This window comes from Hyalella azteca, unplaced genomic scaffold, assembly GCF_000764305.2.
Source record: "Hyalella azteca isolate HAZT.00-mixed unplaced genomic scaffold, Hazt_2.0.2 contig1208, whole genome shotgun sequence".
Taxonomy (NCBI): Eukaryota; Metazoa; Arthropoda; class Malacostraca; order Amphipoda; family Hyalellidae; genus Hyalella; species Hyalella azteca.
In genome coordinates this window covers 50468-74161 of record NW_025931534.1, presented here as the reverse complement: position 1 = coordinate 74161, position 23694 = coordinate 50468, and the positions used below count along the sequence as shown (strand labels likewise).

The 23694-nt window shown below is 36.9% G+C and overlaps 2 protein-coding genes and 1 long non-coding RNA gene across 3 annotated transcripts in view; all 3 read left to right on the top strand.

Moving 5' to 3' along the window:
• Nucleotides 1–1451: 1451 nt before the first annotated feature.
• On the top strand, nucleotides 1452–5576 carry LOC108667767 (39S ribosomal protein L15, mitochondrial). The gene is made up of 6 exons (XM_018154832.2): nucleotides 1452–1689; nucleotides 2210–2364; nucleotides 2885–3050; nucleotides 3455–3614; nucleotides 3931–4055; nucleotides 4849–5576. The coding sequence occupies exons 1-6, from the start codon at nucleotides 1588–1590 to the stop codon at nucleotides 5023–5025; spliced, it is 885 nt and encodes a 294-aa protein (XP_018010321.1). The 5' UTR covers nucleotides 1452–1587; the 3' UTR covers nucleotides 5026–5576.
• A 3695-nt stretch (nucleotides 5577–9271) lies between these two features.
• On the top strand, nucleotides 9272–17499 carry LOC108667766 (phosphopantothenate--cysteine ligase). The gene is made up of 7 exons (XM_018154831.2): nucleotides 9272–9678; nucleotides 10395–10597; nucleotides 10963–11168; nucleotides 11906–12004; nucleotides 12480–12570; nucleotides 12990–13170; nucleotides 13790–17499. Exons 1-7 carry the CDS (start codon nucleotides 9509–9511, stop codon nucleotides 14055–14057), a joined length of 1218 nt encoding a protein of 405 aa, XP_018010320.1. The 5' UTR covers nucleotides 9272–9508; the 3' UTR covers nucleotides 14058–17499.
• A 1287-nt stretch (nucleotides 17500–18786) lies between these two features.
• LOC108667765 overlaps nucleotides 18787–23694 on the top strand; it is a 40372-nt gene continuing 35464 nt past the window's right edge. Inside the window, exon 1 of the long non-coding RNA XR_001930566.2 lies at nucleotides 18787–18963. This is a non-coding gene — a long non-coding RNA (uncharacterized LOC108667765). The remainder of the gene's footprint in view (nucleotides 18964–23694) is intronic.

The window sequence follows — 23694 nt, the reverse complement described above, 5'->3', positions numbered from 1 at the left end:
ATGTTCCAAAATAAAAATAAAAATTACGTAAACTTTTGCAGAAAATTCTCACGATTTCACCGATACCAACAAAGTTCTCGAATCCACACGGAATGATGGGATAAAGATTCATAATAAAATTGTGAGATCAAATAACTATACACGTGGATGTGTAGGTTTGATACACAACTTGTAAATGCTCTGGCAAAGATTGGTTCTGCTTGTCTGAATACTCTCTTTCCAGTTAACATTCAAAGATTACTAGAACCAGGTAATGGAAAAGTCATTGAATTTTTTTCTGAATACCAGTATGCACCTGTGTTATAAAAAATTGTCATTTTATAAAAGTTCAAAACTGCCTTATGCAAAAATTATTGCATGTACATCCATGGTATATACCATCAACCGGGGCTACTCGGGACGGTTTTGAGCATTTTTTGTTAATAACTTCTTACTATGAAACATTTCATAAACAAGTTTAAGCTCATTTTATAGCTCTTTGCAAGGGCTATCGAATGGCATCTTCAAAAAATTCTATATGCTATTTGTAAGGTGCCAGAAGCAAAAAAAAAAAAAGTGTCCTGAGTAGCCCCATCGAACGGGGCTACTCAGGACATGTGCAATAAAACTTCATTATAAAATATTTGAAGCATGCAGACTGTACTCATCCATTACTAACAGTACTCTGAAGTCCTCCTCTTTCATTGAGGAGGACTTCAGGTAGAATAAATGACATTTTCTGTGATTTTTACTTGTTTTTCCTTTATTGATATGATATTACCATATACATTGATTACGGTACCATATTATTGATGCAATATTACCATATTCATGAACATGCCATTGAGCATTTACAACAACCTTGTCCACTGAAAGCTTCATATCAGCAGCCTTATAGCATTTTTTCTGTATCTGTAAGCTTACAGGATTCTATTCATGAATGAATAGAAATCTTTGCAAATATTGTTAAAAATTTTCTTATTTTTACATTTTTGAAATTGCTTTAAGTAAAAATTACAGCATGCACATACATGCAGTTTGCTGCATTAGATGCACCAGCTACAAAATGAGCTTATGAAACAAAGACAAAAATTTTTTATTTATGATCAAAACTCTCCCCTTAACTACCTGTCTATCTTTTTAGCACATTTTCTCATTTATGGAAAAAATGCACTATTGTGCTTGCCATTTCCATCTGTAAGTCTGTCTGTCTGTCCGTGACTTCACATTTTCATCAATGAGAAAATGCGCTCTCTGTCACTCACTGCAGTGAGTCCTGAATTACATTTTTTTATTCAATTGGGTGTTGAAACAGTATTCACCTTATATCAAATAATTTCACGCATCAAAAATACAAATATTACATACAATAATCCTCAGATTTATATATACCACTTGTAAGCACATTTTCTCTCTGAGCTGTAAAAGGAAACCTAAAAAAGTGTAAGGAAAATTAATACAGGCATAGTTTCAAATATTGTGATTGAAGATTTTTTTGCAGGCTTTTCCTTGTGGATTACTTCATTGATACAAGTAGTAAGAAAGTGGGTACTAGTTTGTTATTTCAAATTATCTTATTTGTGGTAATTTTGAATATCCGTTGGCAATATGTCATCCTCACATGGCACTGTTAAAGCTTTGCAAATGCTTAGGAGATTACCAAGGATTAAGTTGAACAACCTAATATCAATTCCTGGTTCAACCAAAAAAGTAAGTATTTTATGGCACTAATAAGCTTAGCTCTTCTTGCCTGGACATTTTTATGCAAATGATAACTGGAGGCAACTGTTTATGATTTGTATAGTATTAATGATCTAAAACTTCAAATATCGTTTGAATCATCATGTTTAGAAATAACGTATTAATAACCTGCATATTAATGATAAAGAGATTGCAATATAGATAATAACTCTCCCTCAGGAAACTTTTTTATTCATGTACCGTACTCTAATGTGGAACTTTAAATTAAGTTGAATTTGATTTGTAATAGACTAAGAACCTTCCCTCAATTTTCCTGTTTACTGAACTTTACTATGAAATGATCTATAAAGTGAATGGTGAGTTTTGATATTTTTATTGATATGATAACTGAATTTCTTGTAGCTTGAAATAGCAGAGAAATTCTTAGCATAGCAAGTACTTATCTAATTTTTCCTGTTATTTTAAAATTTTATGTTCAAATCTTAATAGCCTCACACTCATAGTTTTATGAATATTATATATCCTTTAGTCTCAACGAGGCCGAGGCATTCATGGGGGCAAAGACCATGGCTGGGGAACCAAAGGCCCCAAACATCACAACCGCCATGTTCCTGCTGGTTATGAGGGAGGGGAGATGACACCTTACTTCTTGAGGTATCCAGTCCAGAAATGGGCTAAGGAAAGGTAACAATTACTTCTAAATTTTTTGCTTTACATGTGTTCTATTTATTTCATAATATTGCTTATTATAAGGTTGATTGTGCTGTTTTTAGGTTATAAGAAGCATTTTAAGTGTTCTATATCTGTGAGATTCTGCTACCTGGTATATGAATTTGAATTTAACTTTTTACATAAATTGACTCCTAGTGCAGGTTTTAGTCTTGTTTTATTTACATATGAAACCAGTATAACGAGATGCATACTATATATATATATATATATATATATCGGTATAGTTAGGCAGAAGCTTTTCTTTTATGCAAGTTTGATTGAAGACCAGAGCATGCTTCTTATTAATAATCTTCTTATTCGTCTTTTCAATGACTCGAACTAAGTTTCTAGCTGGCGCCGGGAGATCAAACAGTAGGTTACCAAAAGACATTACTACTATACTATATACTATACCTACTACTATATATATATAATATACTATATATACTATATACATATGTGAATTTGCTAACACTGTAATCACTTATTCCAGGTATGATATCTCTTATGTTCCGCTGACTCTGCAGTCACTGCAGCTCATGGTTGACACAGGACGTCTTGATGTTAGTGTGCCCATTGATGTAACTCAACTCTACAACACCGGACTTTTGCGCATTGATTCAAGACTGGAGCATGGTGGTGTTATGCTGGAAGAGAAAGTTGGTGTGCTGAACTTAATTTTGATATGGTTGTCTGTCTTTTTTTTGTAGTATGTTTTTTTTTTTGTTAAGCTGAAAATAATTACTCTAAAACTAGGAAGTTGAGACTATTTGGCTAAGAATTGCTGGTAGTCCTCTTATTTTATGTCATTTAAATTGGATTTAAAAATTTCTGAAGTTGCTCCCCTGTCTTGCTGATTAGTAGCTTAAATTATGAATGATTGTGGTTGCAGGTCAATGACTGAGGTCATATTTTAGTTTTTTTTTGTGCCATACACATTCATGTTATATTCTATATTTGTTTATATTAATTTATATTGACTATTCATTATCTTGTCCCAAAAGCTGACAGCAAGTGCTAGGTTGTTGTCGCAGATTTCTTCTTGAAATTAATTATATTTCAGGGCATGGACTGCTTCTGTACCCCCATGAATCTTGAGGTTCAGTATGCAAGTGAGGCTGCTATTGCAGCTGTAGAAAAGGCTGGTGGCACCATCACCACAGCCTATTATGATCCCTACAGTCTCACTGCTGCTCTCAAGCCTGTCGAGTTCTTCAAGAAAGGTTTTGCAGATTACCCCAATAACTTAAATTACAACTATTTCTGGTCAGAAGTCATGAATTGAATAAAATACAAGCATCATTTCTCAAAGAGGTTTGCCACCATTTAGCCAAAATTTGATCCTAAAAATACAATTGTTCAGAATTTCATTCACACTTGTGATTATTTCAATGATATCCTTTTTCAATATTCATTCATCTTAACTTAGTTAACTACATGTTCAGCCGCTCCCACTTGCAAATTAAATGGAATTAATTCCATTCGCATGCATGTTGCAGCATATTCAGCATTTGTTAATTACTGACTTCTGTTGTGCAGGCCAAGTGATCCCGCGTCGGTTCTTGCCGCCGCAACGCCACATAGAATACTACAGTGATCCGCGCAACAGGGGATACCTTGCAGATCCTGCCCTTATTGAGGAACAGCGTCTCTTGTTGAGCCAGGTATGCTGCACAACTGGGAATACCTCGTAACCCCTGACTCTTATTGAGGAACAGATTCTCCTGTTGAGCCCGGTAGGGCTGCCATGTTTTTTGTTTGTAGCAGCCCTACATTGGTAGCTTCGGTGGCAAATACAAGATGATTGTCAAAAAATAGAGAATGGGGCAGAATAGAATGGAAAGCAGGGGAGGTTCGAACTAGGTCCCGGAATGGAAACGGAGTCGACCAAGTAGAAACGAAAATGTTTGAGGATTAGTGGGTGTATCTAAATGATCTGGTTCGCCGCGCGTTATTTGCCAAGACCCTTGTGGCGATAGTTGGTGTTCCCGCGACGCATGCTTGCTTTATCCAGCAGTGGCCGTGCTATCAAAAGCAGTTATGTTTTTTTAACTTCATCAGCCAATCATTAAAGATTTCTTCAGCTCAACTTACAAATCTCAAATTTGAAATTGGACGCTTCGTCTACTGAGCAAGTTTTGATAGCACGACCCCTTTAAGTCATAACTGTGAGCCCTGCAACAAATGCCATGTGTTGTACTTTTGAAAATATTGTTTGTCGCCTCATTTTCTTACATGTGAAAAAATCTTTAATTATGTAGCTTTATTATTGTATTTTGTTTGTCACTAATCGCGCTGCTTATCATCTTCATTTTGTCTCAATTTATTTCGGTGACATTATCTGTTATCTGTGGAAAAAATTAAGGAAGCGAATATCTCTGAATTACTTAGTTTTATTTGATGGGAGATGCATTATGTCAATTCATTTTCCATCACTCATCCAAGTTTCCTTTCCAGAAATACGGCTACGTTCTCCCAGACTTGGAGAAGAGTTTGATGAAGGAGCTTCTTTTTCAACGGAAGGATCCTCGGCAGGTCTTCTATGGCTTGGAGCCTGGCTGGATAGTCAACCTCGCCGACAAGGTGATACTCAAGCCCACGGATCCTCAACTGAAGGAATACTACTCGTCTTGAAGGGATCCAATTCTTAATCCGTGATATTTATTGCATGATTTTGCATCTGATCGCAACTAAGACGGGTCACTGCATATATTGTATTAAATTTTTAAATAACTTTCAAATGGGAAACTTGAAATATCAACGGTAATAATCAGCTTCTTGTTGTGTGATTGTTTCGAATTATTATGAATTCCTTTAATTAATTATTAACTGGGGAAATTTAAAGTAGATTTGTCTACCATTGATGACGATTCATTTTTGCAGCTCCGAAAAGAAGGCTCGCCATTTTTTAGAAAAAAATATCCCTGGATATAAACCTTACCTTTTCCTATTCCCTACAAAAGACGTTATGAAGTCAATCCAGACCCTCGTTATAATATTGAGGTTTACAAAAATGAAAGAATTCATTAATGTGAAATTCTATAGGTTAACTATTTTCTTTCGTTTTCTCAACTATATGCTCGTTCTTGCTTTTTTCTCAACTGGATGTTCGCTTATGCTTAATGTTCAACGTTGAAAGAAATTAATCACTGTAAATACACACGAAATGGCAATTTAGATTGCGATATCTTGTTTTTATTACCTTTTCCTTTATTCCATGTCTTCTGCATTGACGTGTTACCGCAACGAGTGAGGTAAATGAAAAACTATTATAGGGTCATTTATGAAAAAATTACTAAAATCATATTACACGGGCATAACAAAGTTGATGATCAACAACTACTCAAGATGTGCGCGTCCGCTCAGCCGGAATACGACTTACGGTGACCGATGTAGTCGAAACTACTGCCGATCCTGTAGACCGAGTTCCGAATTGCTTGTTGTCTAAGGCTCATCGCTCATATACTGCAAAGAGTGTGGTGGTAACTGGTAATTTTGTAAATGGTTGGGGCTGTTAACTGCAAAATAAAGAGAGTGATGCAACTGTTAATAGCAGTTATGTCTTGTTAAGGCCCTGATTGAAAACCGAGAGGCTTCGAACAGGCTCGGCTCTTCTTCCCTAATTAGGATAGACTTTACTCCACTCGCAAATGAGATGGCGATATGGATTTTTCCATACTTACCCTGACCCAGCTATTTATTTATAGGCGTCGACCAGTAATAAAAAATATGTAAACTTTGTATTAAAAGAGTTTAAATGAGAGGAAATTTCAAGAAACTTTGAATATTATTGTTCATCATGTCTGCGACTTTTACACTTTTTTCGACATAGTGGCAAACCAGAGCTTTTTTAGAATCAGTTCATTTTTATTCCTCATTTACTCAAGATTTAAACCAATTTATTAAGTATGATAATGCTGGTATCCAGGATCATAGTGGCAAACCAGAGCTTTTTTAGAATCAGTTCATTTTTAATTTCCTCATTTACTGAAGATTTAAACCAATTTCTTATGTATGCTAATGCTGGTATCCAGGATACTTTATTGGTCTACTTATAGGACTCAAAAATGAACTTGAGGGAGAGTCTAAAAAACTCTCTGCTTTGCCACTATGTCCAGGATACTTTACTGGTCTACTTAATACTTATAGCCTAGGACTCAAAAATGAACTTGAGGGAGAGTCTAAAAAACTCTCTACTTTGCCACTATGCTTTTCGACTTTTGAGATATTAACGCACGGGTTGTAATTTTTATTGTCAATTGAATGGTTAATGGTATATTCGGCATTCCTTGATCAGCTTCCTTGTTATAGATATTTTCTACTAAAAAATATTTATGATCGAGTCTGCTGATGCGCGGAGGGAAAATCCCGCATACTAGCTGCTCAAATGGAGACGTTTTGCAATGTTTGAGGGGAAAGAGACGTCGGAAATTACTCAACTGTCTGTTCACAACGGGTGGCATGGTAAAGGCAAAGTCAATGAGGGGCACTGGCCAACCACGTGGCCAGTGGCTAGTCTGGAAAAGTCCTATTTTTGTCTGAAATATCGCGGCTCTAATATCATATAATTTCAGTAGGTATGAAATCTCGCGGCTCGAATGTCATAAATTTTTGTTTGATTAAAAAATTGTGGTTTGCACTTTGCAAACATGTCATTTCATAAAATTTTCAACTTCCGCAATCCGCATTGCTTTACCGTTTCCGCCAAAAATATCTTACAGAAAAAACATAAACATCGTAATGTAAACAAATAAACAAAACGTTTGTTGAAGATCGCGCATAGTTGCGGTCATGTCAAAGCGGTCAGACTGTATATTAACACGTGCTGAACTTACAGTAGAGACAAATTTTATTGTTGCCGTTTGACTGTTTAAGGGTAAAATTAGAGATTTGGGGTAACTCGTGCATAAACTTTGTAAATAAATTCGCATTCGCACCTAGTAAATGGCTTTTCATGGCCGAGATATGGAATTCACGGCTCGGTGAAATAGAATCACGGCTCGTAGAAATGGAATCACGGCTGGCAAATCCATAAAACCACGGCTCAAAAAATTCAGTCGCGGCTCGCCAAGTAGATATATTCCATACTAGGCCAGTGGTTGGCCTATCCAATTAGTAATAGCTGACCGTTGGGCGTTGGCCATTCCTCGGCCACCTGAAAGTGACCAGTTGCCGCGAAGAAGGGTCTGGCTAGGATATCATATTACAAAGAGTACAAGCTCGAGGGTAGCGACTGGCCGAGCCGAGCTTTGGGCAGATCAAGGATTTTACACGATGGTTGCGAAAACCTCCCTCTCAGACTTCGCTGCATTTTGACTACAAGCCTTAAGTTAGTTGTATGAAGCCCAACTTCCCAAGCAAGTGCATGGCTCATGATGGTTGCCTGGGACTTGCTGAATAAGCAAGCCTCATTTAGCAAGGTATGAAAGTATCACCGTATCAGAAACATGATGAAGCGGCTATCCCCTGCAACTTGCCGACTCCCAGGATTTTAGTTGCATAGAATACAGAGTAGCCTAAAGAGTACAGACTAAGGCAGTGACGTGTACTCTGTGGGTCTGGGACTCTGGGTTGTTCAGTGTTGAGCAACTTGAGCCTGAGGGCTGAGCCTCTGAGCCTTCTGAGGGTGGACCGTGGAAGCAATCAGTATAGTGACCATTGACCAACTACAGATTTTTTAGAATCTGTTAAATTTTAATTTTCTCATCTACTCAAGTATACTCAACTAGGCTAACTCAAGATTTAAACCAATTTCTTGTGTATGATATTATGATAATAATGCTGGTATCCATGATACTCGACTCAGTTGACTGGTCTAGCCTACTTCTTATATTATTGGCTAGCATACACTACAGTTGGGATGTAGGTAGGACTCAGAAATGAACTTGAGGAAGACATTCTATTCTATGCACAATTTTGTGATCATGTGATGACTGATGCATTACTTTTTTATTAGGGGAAATTTTAATTTTGATGAGTGAGGTAAATTGTAAATGTAATAAAAATGTTTTGTTGTTAATTTTTTTTAAGGGGAGCATCTTGCCTAAAATTTATCTCAGTAATTTACAGAGGGATCAATCTGAAATTTGGTACACATGTGTAAACCCTAAAATAAAACAGGTTTTATTCATGTAAATTTTTCAAAAAAATTGAAAGAAAACGTGAAATTCTTAGATAGCGACCAAAAAGGGTACTTTAGAAAACCTATCTCCTCCTAGGATTTTCAAGCTACAACATCGAGACACATATCATTCGATGCGTAAAGACCACATCTACAAAATTGTGTATAGGTTTTTTGAATTTCTCATTTTTGTGAGTGTGGGAGCATTTTGTCCAAAATTGTTTGAAATCTTCGATTTTACCTCCACTTTCCCCTCCTTTTTGCAACATAAAATCCAAACTATAACAAACATAGAAAAACCCATACACAATTTTGTAGATCTTTCATTTGCAAATTGAACGATATATGTCTCATTGACGTAGCTTCAAAACTCTAGGAGGAGATAGGTTTTCCGTGACAATAAGTGTGAATGTTGAGGAGAGCGCGACTAAGTCCCGCGGGCACCACAATATGCGCTCAATGTAGCATAGATTCCAAACTAAACGTTTCTGGAGCTTGATTCCACTCAAGGATGATGGGAGCAACTACATGCGCATTGTGCGCGGGCACGTCGTATTTTGATAGTGTATGTGTTTTGTTGTATTTAAATTTGATTGTTGTGTGTTTGTTAATAGTATTTAATGTATTGTATGTATTTTTTTCACAGTATGTAGTGGTTTTATGTTGTATATTAAGAAAGATTGGGGGTTTTTTCGGTTATCTGGATTTACCCCGCCTGTCCCTTATTGCCCTGTTTGAATTGATGGTATTATTTGGTATATATTCCTTGACAGAGTTAAAAAATAGCAATGAGGTATCTATCATTTAATATAATTTTTATAAATCATAAGTTGAAACTCTTTGAACTTATAAATATATTTTTAAAAGTTTGCTGAACAAAGTTCTACTCATTCACAAAGTTTTACTAATTCCACTATTAAAAACTTGAGTTATTAACAAGTATCCAAAGAAAACATTACCTGAAGAGGGAAGCACATAACCACATTGTTGCTCACCATGGCCAGTGACTGGGAAATCTTCTACAAGCAAACCTTTCCACCTCTTGAATTTGACAATGTGTGTGAGAGACTGCGACGCTGGTGCCAATATCATGCCGCCCACAAACACAAAGTGGCACTTGTAACGTCAGGAGGCACCACCGTTCCTTTAGAACGTAACACTGTCAGGTGAGAATGCAGCAGTAGAGAGCAATTGGATGATGGTACAAAGTAAACCTTAGTTTACTGAAGCAACATTGCAAATTGAACAGGGAATATTATTCTTTTTGTCTATTTATGCTAACCCTAGTAAGCAGGTTCCTGAATACTAGTAAAATAGCCTAATGTAAATGTATCCATCAACGAAGAGGTAACCATTTATTTAATGACACTAATCTAACTCTTGCTTCCAGGCTTATAGATGCTAATTGCCTTAATGATGGTGTTGTGGAAAACCTCATTTCATGTGCCTTGAAAGGAAGTGGGATTATTGCAAAATCCTAAAAGTGCACTCCTTTGATTCATATATTTTATATTTTTCAATTGCATATGTGTAGCCTCTGGGTAATAACTGGCAAGTCATCACCCAAAGTGTTTAAAGTTGAGTGGACCACTGTGCACATAACTTGTTCCCTTGTATCTAACTATTTTTCCTGCTTTCATTGCTATGAGTGTTAATTAATGTACTTGATAAACAAAAATTAAAATACAGTACATAATGCAAAGTGGTGATTTAGGATGGTTGTATCGGTGGTGGCAACCATCAATCCAACCATTGTTTAGCCCCTGCTGCAACAAACACCCTCTGTCACATTAAGTTGTCAATAACATTCACAAGAAAGCTTCCAATAATGAAGATTTATGTACTTATAAGGATTTAATATTATAAGTTTTAATGTTGCCAGATTCTTGGACAACTTCAGCGTTGGCACCCGTGGAGCGGCATCCTGCGAGCAGTTCCTGCAGCTAGGATATGCCGTGGTGTTTGTTCATCGAGAGGCGTCAGTGCTGCCTTTTGCTCGACATCTTCATCCTGCCAGAGTCCTGGATGCTCTTGCTGGGGTCTCCAGCTCGTCCAAAGCATTGGATAAAGATTTGGGGCATGAAAGTGATTATGGAGTTTTACTCACTTATGATCAAATGGCATTTGCTAAGATATATATATCACTAAGGAGACTAAATATTTCCAGAAGGCTAAAGCTTTCATTTAATTACTACTGCTAAATTAGTGTGGAATTCAATAGAAGGCTAAATAAATGTCAGTTGAGAGCCTAGTTAATCAAATATTGACCTCATGAAACATCAATGAAATATCTGGATTAGCAGTTTCATGGAAAGTAATGGTGGCAAAATGTCTGCTTCCTCAAACTTGCACCTAACCATTTCCCATCAGTTTCCTGCAACCTTACTTTTGCCTTTGAAATACCGTTTGCTTAGAATGCTATTGAAATCATTGTATGGTTTCAATTCCAGATGAAGTTATGAAACAGAACAGCAAATCCCCTGGAAAAGTTCCGACCCCTGTGCTTGAGTTGTCATGTGATGTTGCTTGCTCTTCACCAGCGACCACAGAAGGAACTGATGAACAAGAAGACTTCTTCAGAGTGTTGTCGCCCAATGCCCTCAGCAATGAAACAGAGAACCTCAGGCTGGAGTTTGACAGTGCAACTTCAAAGGCAGTAGGTTGCTGACAGGGATTCCTGATATTTTAATATTTACATCAATTAAATGATTTTAATATTTATAGCAATCAAATATGCCTAAATATTTGTCATCATTTTTTATTTTAACCAATCGGAAAAAGTTATTGAAGAAATGATCATTACTATTAAAAAATTAGAACAAGCATGGCTTCAATACCTGGTATATAGGTACAATATTACTACATTAGTCTATATTTATTTAGCTTGGTAGATCAAGTAAGAAAAAGTTAAAATCAGTCATCTGGTTCATCTAATATTTACTTTTATCGTGATTCTTCATGTATTTGATATTAGCTTTAGTATGGATTATAATCCGTATCGATAATTTTATTTTCCATTCCTTTAGAATAGAATAGAATAAGAATAGAATAGAAGTGTCGGCGTTGAAGACATAGGCCCATGGCCTGTTGCCAATTCTTGAACTTTTCGTGACTTGATTCACAAGGGATCCGGCCTTTGGAACCCGATCTTTCCATAACTGACGATTGATTGAGATAGCTGCTGGACTTATTGATTTTGATGATTGATTGATTGATTGATTGATTGATTGATTGACGATTGATTGCTGGACTTAGATGTACAAACCTTCTGTGTTTGTCAGTTCACATGCATTTTGTTCACACTTACTGATTATCATATAACATATGATCATATTGATATTTATACAAGTTTTTCATTATGTTGCCAGCAGCCTAATTGCTTGCTACCTCCAGTTGCGACCACTTGTAAGGTGCTACAGAAAAGCTGTGCTTGGTGACATGTTGCTGGCGATCCCATTCTCTTCTTTAACGTCATACCTCTGGTACCTCAGGGTGAGTGTGAAGATATGGCATTGTGATGATATGACATGAAATGGTTTTTATATGATACAGCAATGATATGGCTTGATAAGGTATATGATATGACAGAATGATGCCTCTCACAAACTGTCTTTTTAGATTTCTTGAGTGCGATTGTGAAAGATTTCACAATGTAACAGAATTTATCCACTCGAATTTTAATGTTAATATTATGCACTGAAACAATCATTTTCTACTCAGGTTATTTATAGAAAATTTACTTATTTCTCTTAAGATAAACAATGTAAATAGAATGAAGTGTTCAGTTGATGCCAAGTTCATACTGCTTCAAATTTACTTACATTTGCTACTATGGACTTAGTAGCTTTCAAAGCGTGTTAAACTTGAATTAATCCTGGAGACTTTATGTCCTAAAACGCTTACAAAACTTGATTCAAAACTGGAGACATTGAACATTAAAATCCTCACCTAACTTGCTGCGTGGCAGGCGGTGTGTGAGTGTCTGGAGCAGGAGACGCGACACGCGCCTGCCGCCCTCTACCTGGCGGCTGCTGTGGCCGACTACTACATCCCTGAGGGTAAGTCTGCCGTATCTTACGTCATTACTACATCCCTGAGGGTAGGTCTTGCATATCTTACCTCATTACTACATCCCTGACATACCTTCATACCACACTACCACATCCCTGAGGCTAAGTCACACACGTACCATACCTTGAGGTTCCATAAATTGTTCCATTTACCTTATCGTCTTAGGTTGTGTTTATAATGTGCCCAAGCTGAAGTTGTGCACTGAGCAGTAATTGAAACATTATTTCTTGTATTTAAAATAACAAATACCTCTATTATTATTTGTTGTTAATGTCATGCATGATGTTCAGAGAAGTTGTCCGAGTACAGTCGCGGACAGGGCTGTAACGGTAGGTATCATTTTTTGTAGTTACTACAACAAATGACGATAATATAATTTGTTACTAGTAACATCCTCGCCGTGCAGAGAAGCTGTCCGAGCATAAGCTGGAGTCGTGCACAGGTCCGCTGTCCATCGAGCTCGAGCTGGTGCCTAAGATGCTCCTGCCGATGATGAACGTTTGGTCGCCGAGTCTCTACGTGGTATCCTTCAAGCTCGAGACCGATGTCACTAAACTCCTAACCAAGGCCAAGGCTGCGCTGCACAAGTGAGAACAAGATCACTTTCAGAATGGGATGAACAATTTTTGTATCATTTTGATAATGAACAGTTTTTTTCAAGCTCACGACTGAATGAAGTAACTTAGGTCCGTAAATGAGAATCCGAGATCCCATTAGTGAATATTTTTCAAAAGGTTAGTTGTCATCTTTTTTTAATCAATTGTAATAATTGTTTAATTTTGTCTCACATTAACCAATGCGGAAGCTCGTAAAACACAATTCTGCAACGTCTTTTCCTGCCCCACCATAATGTCTAATATACGTCTACACTGTGAGATATCGCATCCGCGGCGCAACAAACAATATTCGTCTAGTTCAGCGTTGCCTTTTGAGATTTCAGCCTCAAGTGTTTTATTAGATGATGAATCTTGATTTCGAGGCTTTGATGTTTCCCTCAACTTATTGCCGGGCGTGTAAATATTGATTATCATTTTTCCTTTTTAGCGCATTTTCTCATTTACGGAAAAATGCACTATTGTGCTCGTCGTGTCCGTCCGTCTGTCTGTCCGTGTCTTCACATTTTCGCCAACGGGAAAATGCGCTCTCTGTCACTCACTACAGTGAGTACTGAGTAATATTTTTTCTAAACCTATGTTTTATCCATAGATACGGCCATCATCTTGTGGTGGGCAACCTCCTCCAGACGCGCAGAGAACAAGTGACGCTCGTGGAGCCTTCATCTCTCTGCAATAAAATTCATTCAGCATCTGGGGAAAAGTCATTATCGACTTCAACCACTGATGAATTTTCCGTAGAAACTCATATTCTGCAGCTGAGTGATGACAACAGATCTGCTGGACTGGAGATTGAGGAACGAATTGTTATGGAGATTTGCTCTAGACATGAGAGTTTTATTAAAAATCGATGCTCATAAGACCGCGTTTACTTATTTGGATCAGTTGTTCTCGAACTGTTATAAATTTTCATCTCTAGATAGTAACAAAACTTTTTTGGGAAGGGTTCGTACTACAAGTGTCAGTGTGATTCATGTATACCAAAAGTGTGTCAGTGCAACTAATTTGTAACACTGCTGTCCAAACCTTTGAAAAGAGGTCAGTTGAATAATGCTGATTTTGGTTACAAGATCAAAGATTTTGGGGATCAATAATCCAAAATGATACAACCAAATCTTACTGCTGAAGATATCTTTCGACTTTTAGCAATTCATCTTTCATTAATAATGGATGATGAATTCACGGACTATACTCAAACATAATTTGTTGTCAGTTACATATGCATTAACTTTTATTTCGAGGCAAAGTGGCCAGGAGCAAAAGTTCTTAGCCCAGAACTTGATAGTTGTGATCTCGTTTAGTTGTTGATTTTTTAACGCTGTTTTCTTGATGCTTGTTCCAATGCTTGAATTTTGTCTTGTTAGGATTTATTTTTGATGCTTTGAAATAAGGAGGGTGGGTAGGCGCCGAGTAGAGGTTGCTACTAGGGATCGTACTATCAAAAATAGTTACGAGTTCGTAACGCCGTTAGCCAAGCACCGACGGTTTAACAAGCTAATCTTACCAATCACAGACGACGAACGGGTATGTACAAAGACCGTCACGTGTACTTAGGCCGCCACGTGTACTGTACTCAGGTCGCTACGTGTCGGGGCCCGTTGGAATTTGATTTACTTCCTGGCTGATTCAACCCGAGACTTCCACAGATTGGAGCCGCTGGTCTGATTCTTCTCAATCGTAATAATTTTTGCATAATTAATTAAGGGTTGGCTTTCTTAAGTTGGTCATTCAGGCTATTCATGCAGTACATTTTTTTATCAACAAATGTAATCATTGAAATCTTGTTTTCATTTATTTTGTTACGTTGTATATTGTTTATTCACAACCATGTATTATAACTATAAGCGTTAATGGAATCTCATTCTACGATCGAACAAATTGATACGATTTGGACTTATTTTCTTTGATCGTTGTTCTGTACCTAATCTGTGTAGTAATTAAAATTAAGAAGACTAGATTTTAATTGGTTGTAGTTGCTCTGCAAGCCTACAGACGTTGTTATATTTGTCTATGAACTGTTTTAGCGTATTTTGCTGTGATAATACTGAGCATATTTCGTGACAATATTATTTTTCGGTCGCTATTATAACTGTAATTGCTGAAGCAATCAATACTCAAATGCTTATCAATTTTTTCGCTTGATTTTTCAAGAAAATTTCCATCAATCGTTAACATTGAATCAATAGATTTTCCTTTGTTCTCTCAAAAGTAATTACAATTGATACTAGTTTGATCAATGTGCATCTACTGAAAAAATATGTCCAACACTTGGTACTGCAATAATTCTGAGATGTTTTGTATTATTGACTGAATTTTTTTGAAAGAATTTCTTAGAAATTGTGATGGTGTATTGTTTATAATATATAGCTATACAAACAATAGCTATATTGATAGACTTCATGGGAAACGTTCCCAGTGGTTGTTATTATAGACTCACGCACACTCATCACTAATATTTTTAAAATTTATTTCTAGATCTGCAGTTATTGAGAGGACGATTGGTTGTAATATTGTTTGAGTTTCAGTATCTTGTCATAGATTACATGTCCTGTTTGCGTCACAACTGAGCTTATTTTAGCGTGCATATTTTGACTACTAAATTATCATTTTATCACTAAGATAACAGTTATAGTAAAAAAAAGTTATCCTAACGATACTAGGTAGGATATTTTGGATTTCGAATAGTTCTTGTTGTGTTGGATTTGAATTTATTGTAAGTGCATTTTCATTAGCTTAAATAATTCAATCCAGACGTCTTTACGTATTAGTCCTGCTTATGTATCAAGAATATTATTATGGATGAAGTGTTTTTTTTACTTAGATAAGAACTGGGGATGCTTAATTCGTTACTCATATGAATATGTCGGTTTCATGTCACACATAAATTGTATTTTTAGTTCCTTAGAAAATCCTAGTTTCAACTCGTCACAAAGTTCCCGTTATTTCATTTCTTTATGATAACCTGTTTGTTGAAACGCGACGCAAACCGATGCTCAAATTTCTATTCTGTTTGCTATTTGACGATTACCTGGTCCAGTATTTTGTTATTTTGATAACATTTTAGGTAATTATGGCTTGTGCGAGGATTTGAGAGCTAAGATAACACCCAATATATTCGCCAAATCTTAGCTGAAACAGAGTGAAACTCAAGTTTTCATCGAAGAAATGGTGAGGTTACTCAGGGTTTCTTTGCTTTTAAATTCTTGGTGAACGTTCAATTTAAGCATACTTTTAATACGCGGCTTTTACAATTTACATTGATTGTATTATATCTTGAATTATTAATTGATAGTGAGACGGTTGGGACATCGATTTATCTTAATCAAGTTAATGTCCGTTAATTTGAAGTAATTAGCCAGAATAGCATTCCAAATTTCAGGCTTGTATCTTATTTAGGAAAGGGGAGCTATTGATCGAATTCATAGTTAAGAAACACTATAGGCGACTACCGCCGCTGACCGCCTTTATGATCACTCTTAAATTCAACTTAATAAACTTGAAATGAGTTCCGTGAGTTGCGAGATGTTATTTTTATTGTTGTTCGTGTGCGACCGCGAGTTGCGTATCACAGATACCAACAGACTATAAGACTGAGCTCTTCTCACTGTCGTGTTCTTTTCCTTTCTGGGTTTGTTCAAGGTATGTTTGTACGTAAGCAATGTGTTGTATTCAATTTGGTTGTTATTGCGAGGTATAATTTTTAGCTTCGTTAGTGAATTAATCAAAGTTTGTTAGTTTTTAATTCCATGCTGGCTGATATGATGAACTGTCGTAGTTGCTAACAACTTGGTGAAGTTATCGATAATAGAAAAACTTACTTTTCGGTGAAGAAGTGAAGATACATGGTGAATTAACTTCTCGTCAATACTGATAACCTCGCCAGTAGCTCTAAAGTCGCCGGCCGTCAACTGAAACGATATATTTTATAAAAAAACTAAACCACATATTTCTAACGCGATCAAAACTTTGTAGTCATCGTGTTGGTATCAAACCCCTCAAAATCTTAGTTCTGTCCAGTTAAAAACAAGTTAAACCGAAGTTAACAACCCGAAGTTAAACAAGTTAAACCCGAAGTTAACAACCCGAAGTTGAACAAGTTAAACCCGAAGTTAAAACAATGGTTTTAACTTCGGGTGACGTGAGTCAACGCATGTGCTGTTTTTGCCGAGTGGCAAATGATGTGGCTTTGACGGTAGCGTGTTATTGGATTTCATTATCTTGTTTTCATTGTAATTAAAGCAAACAGATGACATGAGCATACAAGCTGCGCTGTAAGGCAAAAAATAAATAATAAGTCGCTGACATTTAGTTCGATTTCCCTTTCAATCAAAGTTACGCGTTTGGTTGGTTCCCGGCATGGTTGAACTGTATAAGGTTGACCCACGAGGATTTCCGGCTTTCAGTCCAGCTCTCTTGTTACGCCACTGAGATCGAGAAACGTAAGCAAACCCGTCATTCTCGTGACATATTGGTTGACTGGTTTGATCGCGTTTCAGTGATTGGTTGATGCCCGTGACATCACTGAGATCAGTGACGTCACAAGCGAACAACAAACTACATCCGAAAAAATCATGGTTGAACTAGTTTAAGGTTGACCCATCAGAAGCCCATTTTTGCGGATGTAGCTCGTTGTTCGCCTGTGACGTCACGGGCATTAACCAATCACCGAAATGCGATCAAACCAGTCTACCAATCCGTCATGGGAATGACGGCTTTGTTTACGTTTCTCGATCTACGTGACGTAACAAGAAAGCTGAACTGAAAGATGGAGCTTCTAGTGGGTCAACAAAATATAGCGCAAAAATTAGCTTCTCATGGGTCACTCTCATGGTTGAACTGAAAGAGGGAAATTCTCGTGGGTCAACCTTGTATAACTCAACCATGGGCCAACCATATACTAGTTCAACCATGGTTACCGGGCGGTGGGCAGGGACTCTGTTCGGAAGACACTCAATAATTGCGTGTGCCGTTTTCAAGGAAAATTTTACATTATATTTCTACGTTTAAACCATTACCGATTTATCAAGAAATTTTTCGGACTGACATGCTGTCGTAAATCTTTAACCCAAAATACATACTTGATAAAAAAATGAACATCACAATCAGGGCTATTCTTCAAAGAAATTCTTGCGACTTCTCACCTCGCCATCTTCATGTTTCCTGTGAGGTTACAATGTGCTAAGTTACGTCCCAAATAAAATTCAGGCAGTGGTCGATTAATGCAATCATCACAGAATTTTACGTTTATAGTAATAGTCAATAATGCTTTGCGCGATATTTTTGGATGACTTAACCCCAAAAGATTCTCATAATGAAGCTTGTTCTTCTCGAAACTTCTTTAAAAACGCTTTAATTTTATTACAAAAATGGACGATAATGTGGTTACAGAAAATAAAAAATTGCTGTGCAGTGAAAGAGAAGAGTGTAAGCAATTCATGATTCAGAGCCTTGAAGTCCCGCTTTCATGCACAAGGTAGCTGTATTTGAATGCCAATTGAATACTAATAGGAACCTCCTAGCGAAATATGTCAGCACTCGCAAAATTTGAGGCATGTCCGGCTCTGCTGCTGAGTGCTGACTGCTCAGCGTTCTACGTTCAGAACTTCAGTCGCGCCGAAGCAGTGTTAGAAGGTGTTTGTGTGTTAGTGCTCCGTAAGATGTGCCTGCTCATTACTTCATTTGTTAATAACTGTTCATCACTATGGGTTTTGCGTAGCTGTTAGCAAGAAAGTGGAATCTTTTCAGTTTCAAGGTTCAGTGACGTAGGTAAGTTACTCTACTACAATATTTTAAACTCAAATTTATCTTTTGCTTTCTATGCAGCTTTAAGCCGTGTAGAGGGCGGTACCAAATCCGATGTTGCTCTTTCTCAACACCTCTATTGACAGTTTCATTTCTCATTAAAAGTTTCCAACATGAAGTACTTTAATTTTGTATAAATCCAGCAATCATTACCGAATTATTATGGACTGAAATTCTCGTTAAAAAACTGCTTTTTTTCATGGTTGCGGCGCGACGACGAGGGAAGGTAACGTTTTATAAAAGCCTTGTTTTTGGTTAGGAACGAGACAAATTTATAATACTGATTTATTTGTGCATACAATTCGCACGATATTATATTTCTTTATAAAGTTTGAATTGGAAGTTTTTCTGACGAGTTACCAATAGGAAGCTATGCATTTTTAACCTGTCTTGTCCGATCGAAGACGACGTAACATCACGGCCACTATACTCATGGCTCAGCCTCGGGCAGGTGCGGAAAGAATATACTTTTGTGGCCACGATCGAAGCCTATACGCCATTTTACTGTTACGAGGTTAGATGAATTATCTACTATTTATTTGGAAATTTCTGCATAATTAGGTTTCCAGATTTCAAATTTACTAAAAATATTTGCCTTTTTGAACTGTACTCTGTATGTACCTAATATTATTATAGGTATACCTATACCAAAAAGTTTTTGTTTTCAGTCTTGGCCCTTGGGCCTAGTTAAATATTCCTAATATTTCTTAAGATTTTGTGAGTGAATTACTAGAAAGGCTATCTAATTTGATGCTCTCCTGTCTTGAAATTAATGGGTATCCTATAAATCTTGTGATATCAATGATGAAAGCAGTAAATTGAAAATAAGCTTAGTTAGAAAATATGAATGCATTGATTGTAATCTGCCTATGTGAAACCTAGTACCTAGAATATTTCCATTACTGTTTAACAGGCTTTCCTGCTCTAAATTCTTGTATTTTAATTTTGCAAGCTCCTAATGCAGTAATGCTTCACAATTTTTCTAACATTGAAATTTTCAGTACATTATGATTTGCATAGTTGGATGAGTAAAACTTTAATTTTTTGTCTTAAAAAATAGGCTTTAAGTAATTTAGCAGTCTTGCAGATCAATCAAATCATGCAGCTCTATTATCTTTATGTAGCAATTATATAGTATTATAGTATATATACGTAATTCATCCAATGAAAATCATGAGTGCTGCTCTAAAAATGGCAGGAGAGCTCTTGCCATGGCTTGTACTCTGACATATTTCCACAAATTCTTCCATGGATGTCATACTTGTTAAAACGTCATTTATATCTATATTTATAGATGGTATTGAAGTACCATACATGATCGGGATTTTAAAGGTGACATTCAAGAATAGGTTATAATATATTGACACCTCATATTGTAATGATTTGAAAAAGATTTAACAAGACCATCACTCCATAAATTAGTTGAAATTTTCAGACTGAGAAAGTGACATAGCTGGCTCAACAGTGAATTAATAACCAACAATTCCTAGAATTTCAGCCTGCAACTAAGTCTATATATACTCCTGCTGAATTTACCAAAAAAGAGTTGGCCTTATTTTAACAATTTGAACCCATTTTTAGCCAGTTTCTTTTAGTGTTTACTATGCAATAACAAATTGGTTTTGAAAAATTTGATCAATTATATATTGGTATTTATGTGTTTAGGGAATTTCTTCTTCTTGTTGAGAAGTTGATCCAACTTTTTTACAACACTTCTCTTTAACTTCACTTCTTGTCATTTGTTTGTCTGCTGCAAATCTTATAATTGATATTTAACTTACTTCTACCTGTCCAATCGATCTGAAGTTTTGCACACTTGCTTAAACTTTAAAGTCGGAGACAATGCATAAATCAATTGACAGAATAAATTATTTTGAAAATTAAAGAAAAATTTATATAATTTTTTTTAATAATAAAAAAATTAAAATGATTTTTTTTAATATTTGAAAAAAAATTGAAATATATTGTACATGTGTAACATCAGGGACAGTGGATTCTTTAGAAGTGTTGTTTTTCAAAAGTAATTTTTAAACGCGTATTATGTTATTTGTAGTAAAATTGAATAAACCATATCATACCATATAAATGGATGAATAAACCATACCAAGGTCAATGGTTAGGAGAGGATATTTATGTCTCGTCTATCATATTGATATTATTAATGGCCTTTTAATTTATCCATGGGACCTGAAATTACAGTGGCTTCAATAAATATTTGTTTTTCAGTCATGACATGGTTGCTTCTTAGGGCAGAGCTAAGTTTTTTTTAGAAAATGGTGGATTAATGGGACTAACATTTACTTACTTATGCAATAACTTTACTTAGGCCTACGCACTTAGAAAAAATGAATAGGTGATATTCTCCAAATGCTTAACCTATATCACTGCACGTAGCAGTGATATACCATTTTGCTGGGCCAAACTGGCTCATGATGACTCGCACAGAGCAAAAATTGTGTTGTTGTTTGGTCAAAGTTTGACTCATTTTTCTGATTGTAAGTTCTCCAAAGACCTAGCCAACCCACTAGCATCTTGGCAACGCTTATAAGACCTGGCGCTGATAATCTTCCCTGACAACCTAACCTCAACTAAATATTCCAGGCCGGCTCCTCCTTACCATTGACGACTTGTTTATACAGTAGGTATACGCTCTGATAAATGAAACTCTGTCCTAATAGACAAGTAGGACTTTTTGCGTTGTGGGTCATTCTGGCTGAATTTAACCCATCAAAAATACTCATCAGTGCTACATGCGGGAAGTGGGTGACTATTTTGACAATGATACTCGTTAATTTTTCTGAGTGTGCACCGAGTTCAGGCATGATTCTGATAATTGGAGGCTCATTTCGATAATAAATCTGGCTAGTCAGGTGGTTATTTCACTCTAATTGATCTTGGACGTTAACGATTACATAAAGTTATCCAGATGCTTTGCATGCCGGCGTCGATGTCAACGTGTGGTTTGGCTTCCCATATTTTTTGAAATTTCGGTTGCTTTGGCTTTGGTTTAAAGCTAAGCCGGAAGTTGCGGTGAGATTAGTTCGCGCTTTGAGCCAACCCTCCCGTCCTTCCTACACTTCAAAATGATCTGCTCCAAAACGATCTCTGTTCTGTAATTACGATCTGCTGTTGGGTGGAGCTATCTCTGTTCGGGTATTACGATCTGCTGTTGGGTGGAACGATCTCTGTTCTGTAATTACGATCTGCTGTTGGGTGGAACGATTTCTTTGGCGATTACGATCTGCTGTTGGGTAGAGCTATCTCTGTTGAGGTATTCGTCACGCATGAAAGTCGAATCTGTTCGGTGCGCCCGCACTAACCGTCAGTTGGACGTCGTAGCTCTTCGTGGTGAGTCTCAGTGCGCTCTACCTCTACCGTTGTATGCTCTACTTCCACAACTGTACGCTCTACCTCTACAACTGTACGCTCTATCGTTGTATCGTTCTATCTCTACCGGCTACCGCAATGTTTTACAGACGTTTCCAACGTATTCAATTACATTGACCAATTTGCATGCATGCCTTGTATAACATGCCACTCCTCTAACAGGTAACAGTATTTATGTGCATATATGTTCTAGACTAAATCGTTACCGTCCGCATTACTCCCCTGTAATGGAAACCGTACCTCTAGTTAAAGTACCAGTTTACTGGTTCGTAAGAAGGAACCATTTCGCAGGTTCTAAAAAAATAAACGGTCTACTGGTTATTAAAAAATATCTACTGTACTAGTCAGTTCAAGAACCAGTTTACTGGTTCGTAAGAACGAACCATTTCACAAGTTCTTACTTAGGAAACAGTCTACTGGTTATTGAAAAAATATCTCCTACTATTCAGGTCAAGAACCAATTTACTGGTGTTCATTTTAAGAACCAGTCGGTTAGCGACTTATTGAGCCAGTTACATGGTTCTTGAACCACTTTACTACGCGCCAGTTACATAGTTCTTGATCCACTTTACTACGCGCCAGTTACATGGTTCTTGAACCACTTTACTACGCGCCAGTTACATGGTTCTTGAATCACTTTACTACGCGCCAGTTACATGGTTCTTGAACCACTTTGCTACGCGCCAGTTACATGGTTCTTGAATCACTGCTCAACGCGTTTACTATTCATTGACTGCTATCAGGTCCAGCGCCTCTACCTCGGCACCTTGTGGCTGGGTCCAAATTTCGTTCTGCAGCAAAACTGAAAAGTTTTGATCCGCGTAGATCGCTGTTTTTGAACGCTATTCAAAATGGGACGTTTAATAATGCAAAAATTATTTGCATAGAGTTATTTTCCCTATCAAACATTGATTAATGTGCAAAAGTCTGGCTTCTAATTTGTTGGTTAATTTGTATTTTTTTTTGTTTATTTACATTCATTTTATCGAACTACCATAACGCAAATCAGCCGAAAATATTTTAGTTTGCCCGTTAGTCGGCTTTGTTGTAGTAGCTTAGACATTTCAGTGCGATTTTAATTGAATATTTTTATTTTCATTCTTAAAGATTTTTACAGCAAATAAAATTTCCTTCACGTGCCCTCAGTAGTGTCGCCCCTCACGTGTCCTCAGTAGTGTCGCCCCTCACGTGCCCTCAGTAGTGTCGTCCCTCACGTGCCCTCAGTAGTGTCGCCCCTCACGTGCCCTCAGTAGTGTCACCCCTCACGTGCCCTCAGTAGTGTCGCCCCCTCACGTGCTCTGAGTAGTG

Coding starts and splice junctions, on each gene's coding strand:
- LOC108667767 (XM_018154832.2), top strand. CDS start 1,588: ATGTCATCCTCACATGGCACTGTTAAAGCTTTGCAAATGCTTAGGAGA. Junction 3,051..3,454: donor GTGTTATGCTGGAAGAGAAA/GTTGGTGTGCTG, acceptor ATTATATTTCAG/GGCATGGACTGCTTCTGTAC. Junction 3,615..3,930: donor TGTCGAGTTCTTCAAGAAAG/GTTTTGCAGATT, acceptor TCTGTTGTGCAG/GCCAAGTGATCCCGCGTCGG.
- LOC108667766 (XM_018154831.2), top strand. CDS start 9,509: ATGGCCAGTGACTGGGAAATCTTCTACAAGCAAACCTTTCCACCTCTT. Junction 11,169..11,905: donor ACAGTGCAACTTCAAAGGCA/GTAGGTTGCTGA, acceptor TGCTACCTCCAG/TTGCGACCACTTGTAAGGTG. Junction 12,571..12,989: donor CGACTACTACATCCCTGAGG/GTAAGTCTGCCG, acceptor CTCGCCGTGCAG/AGAAGCTGTCCGAGCATAAG.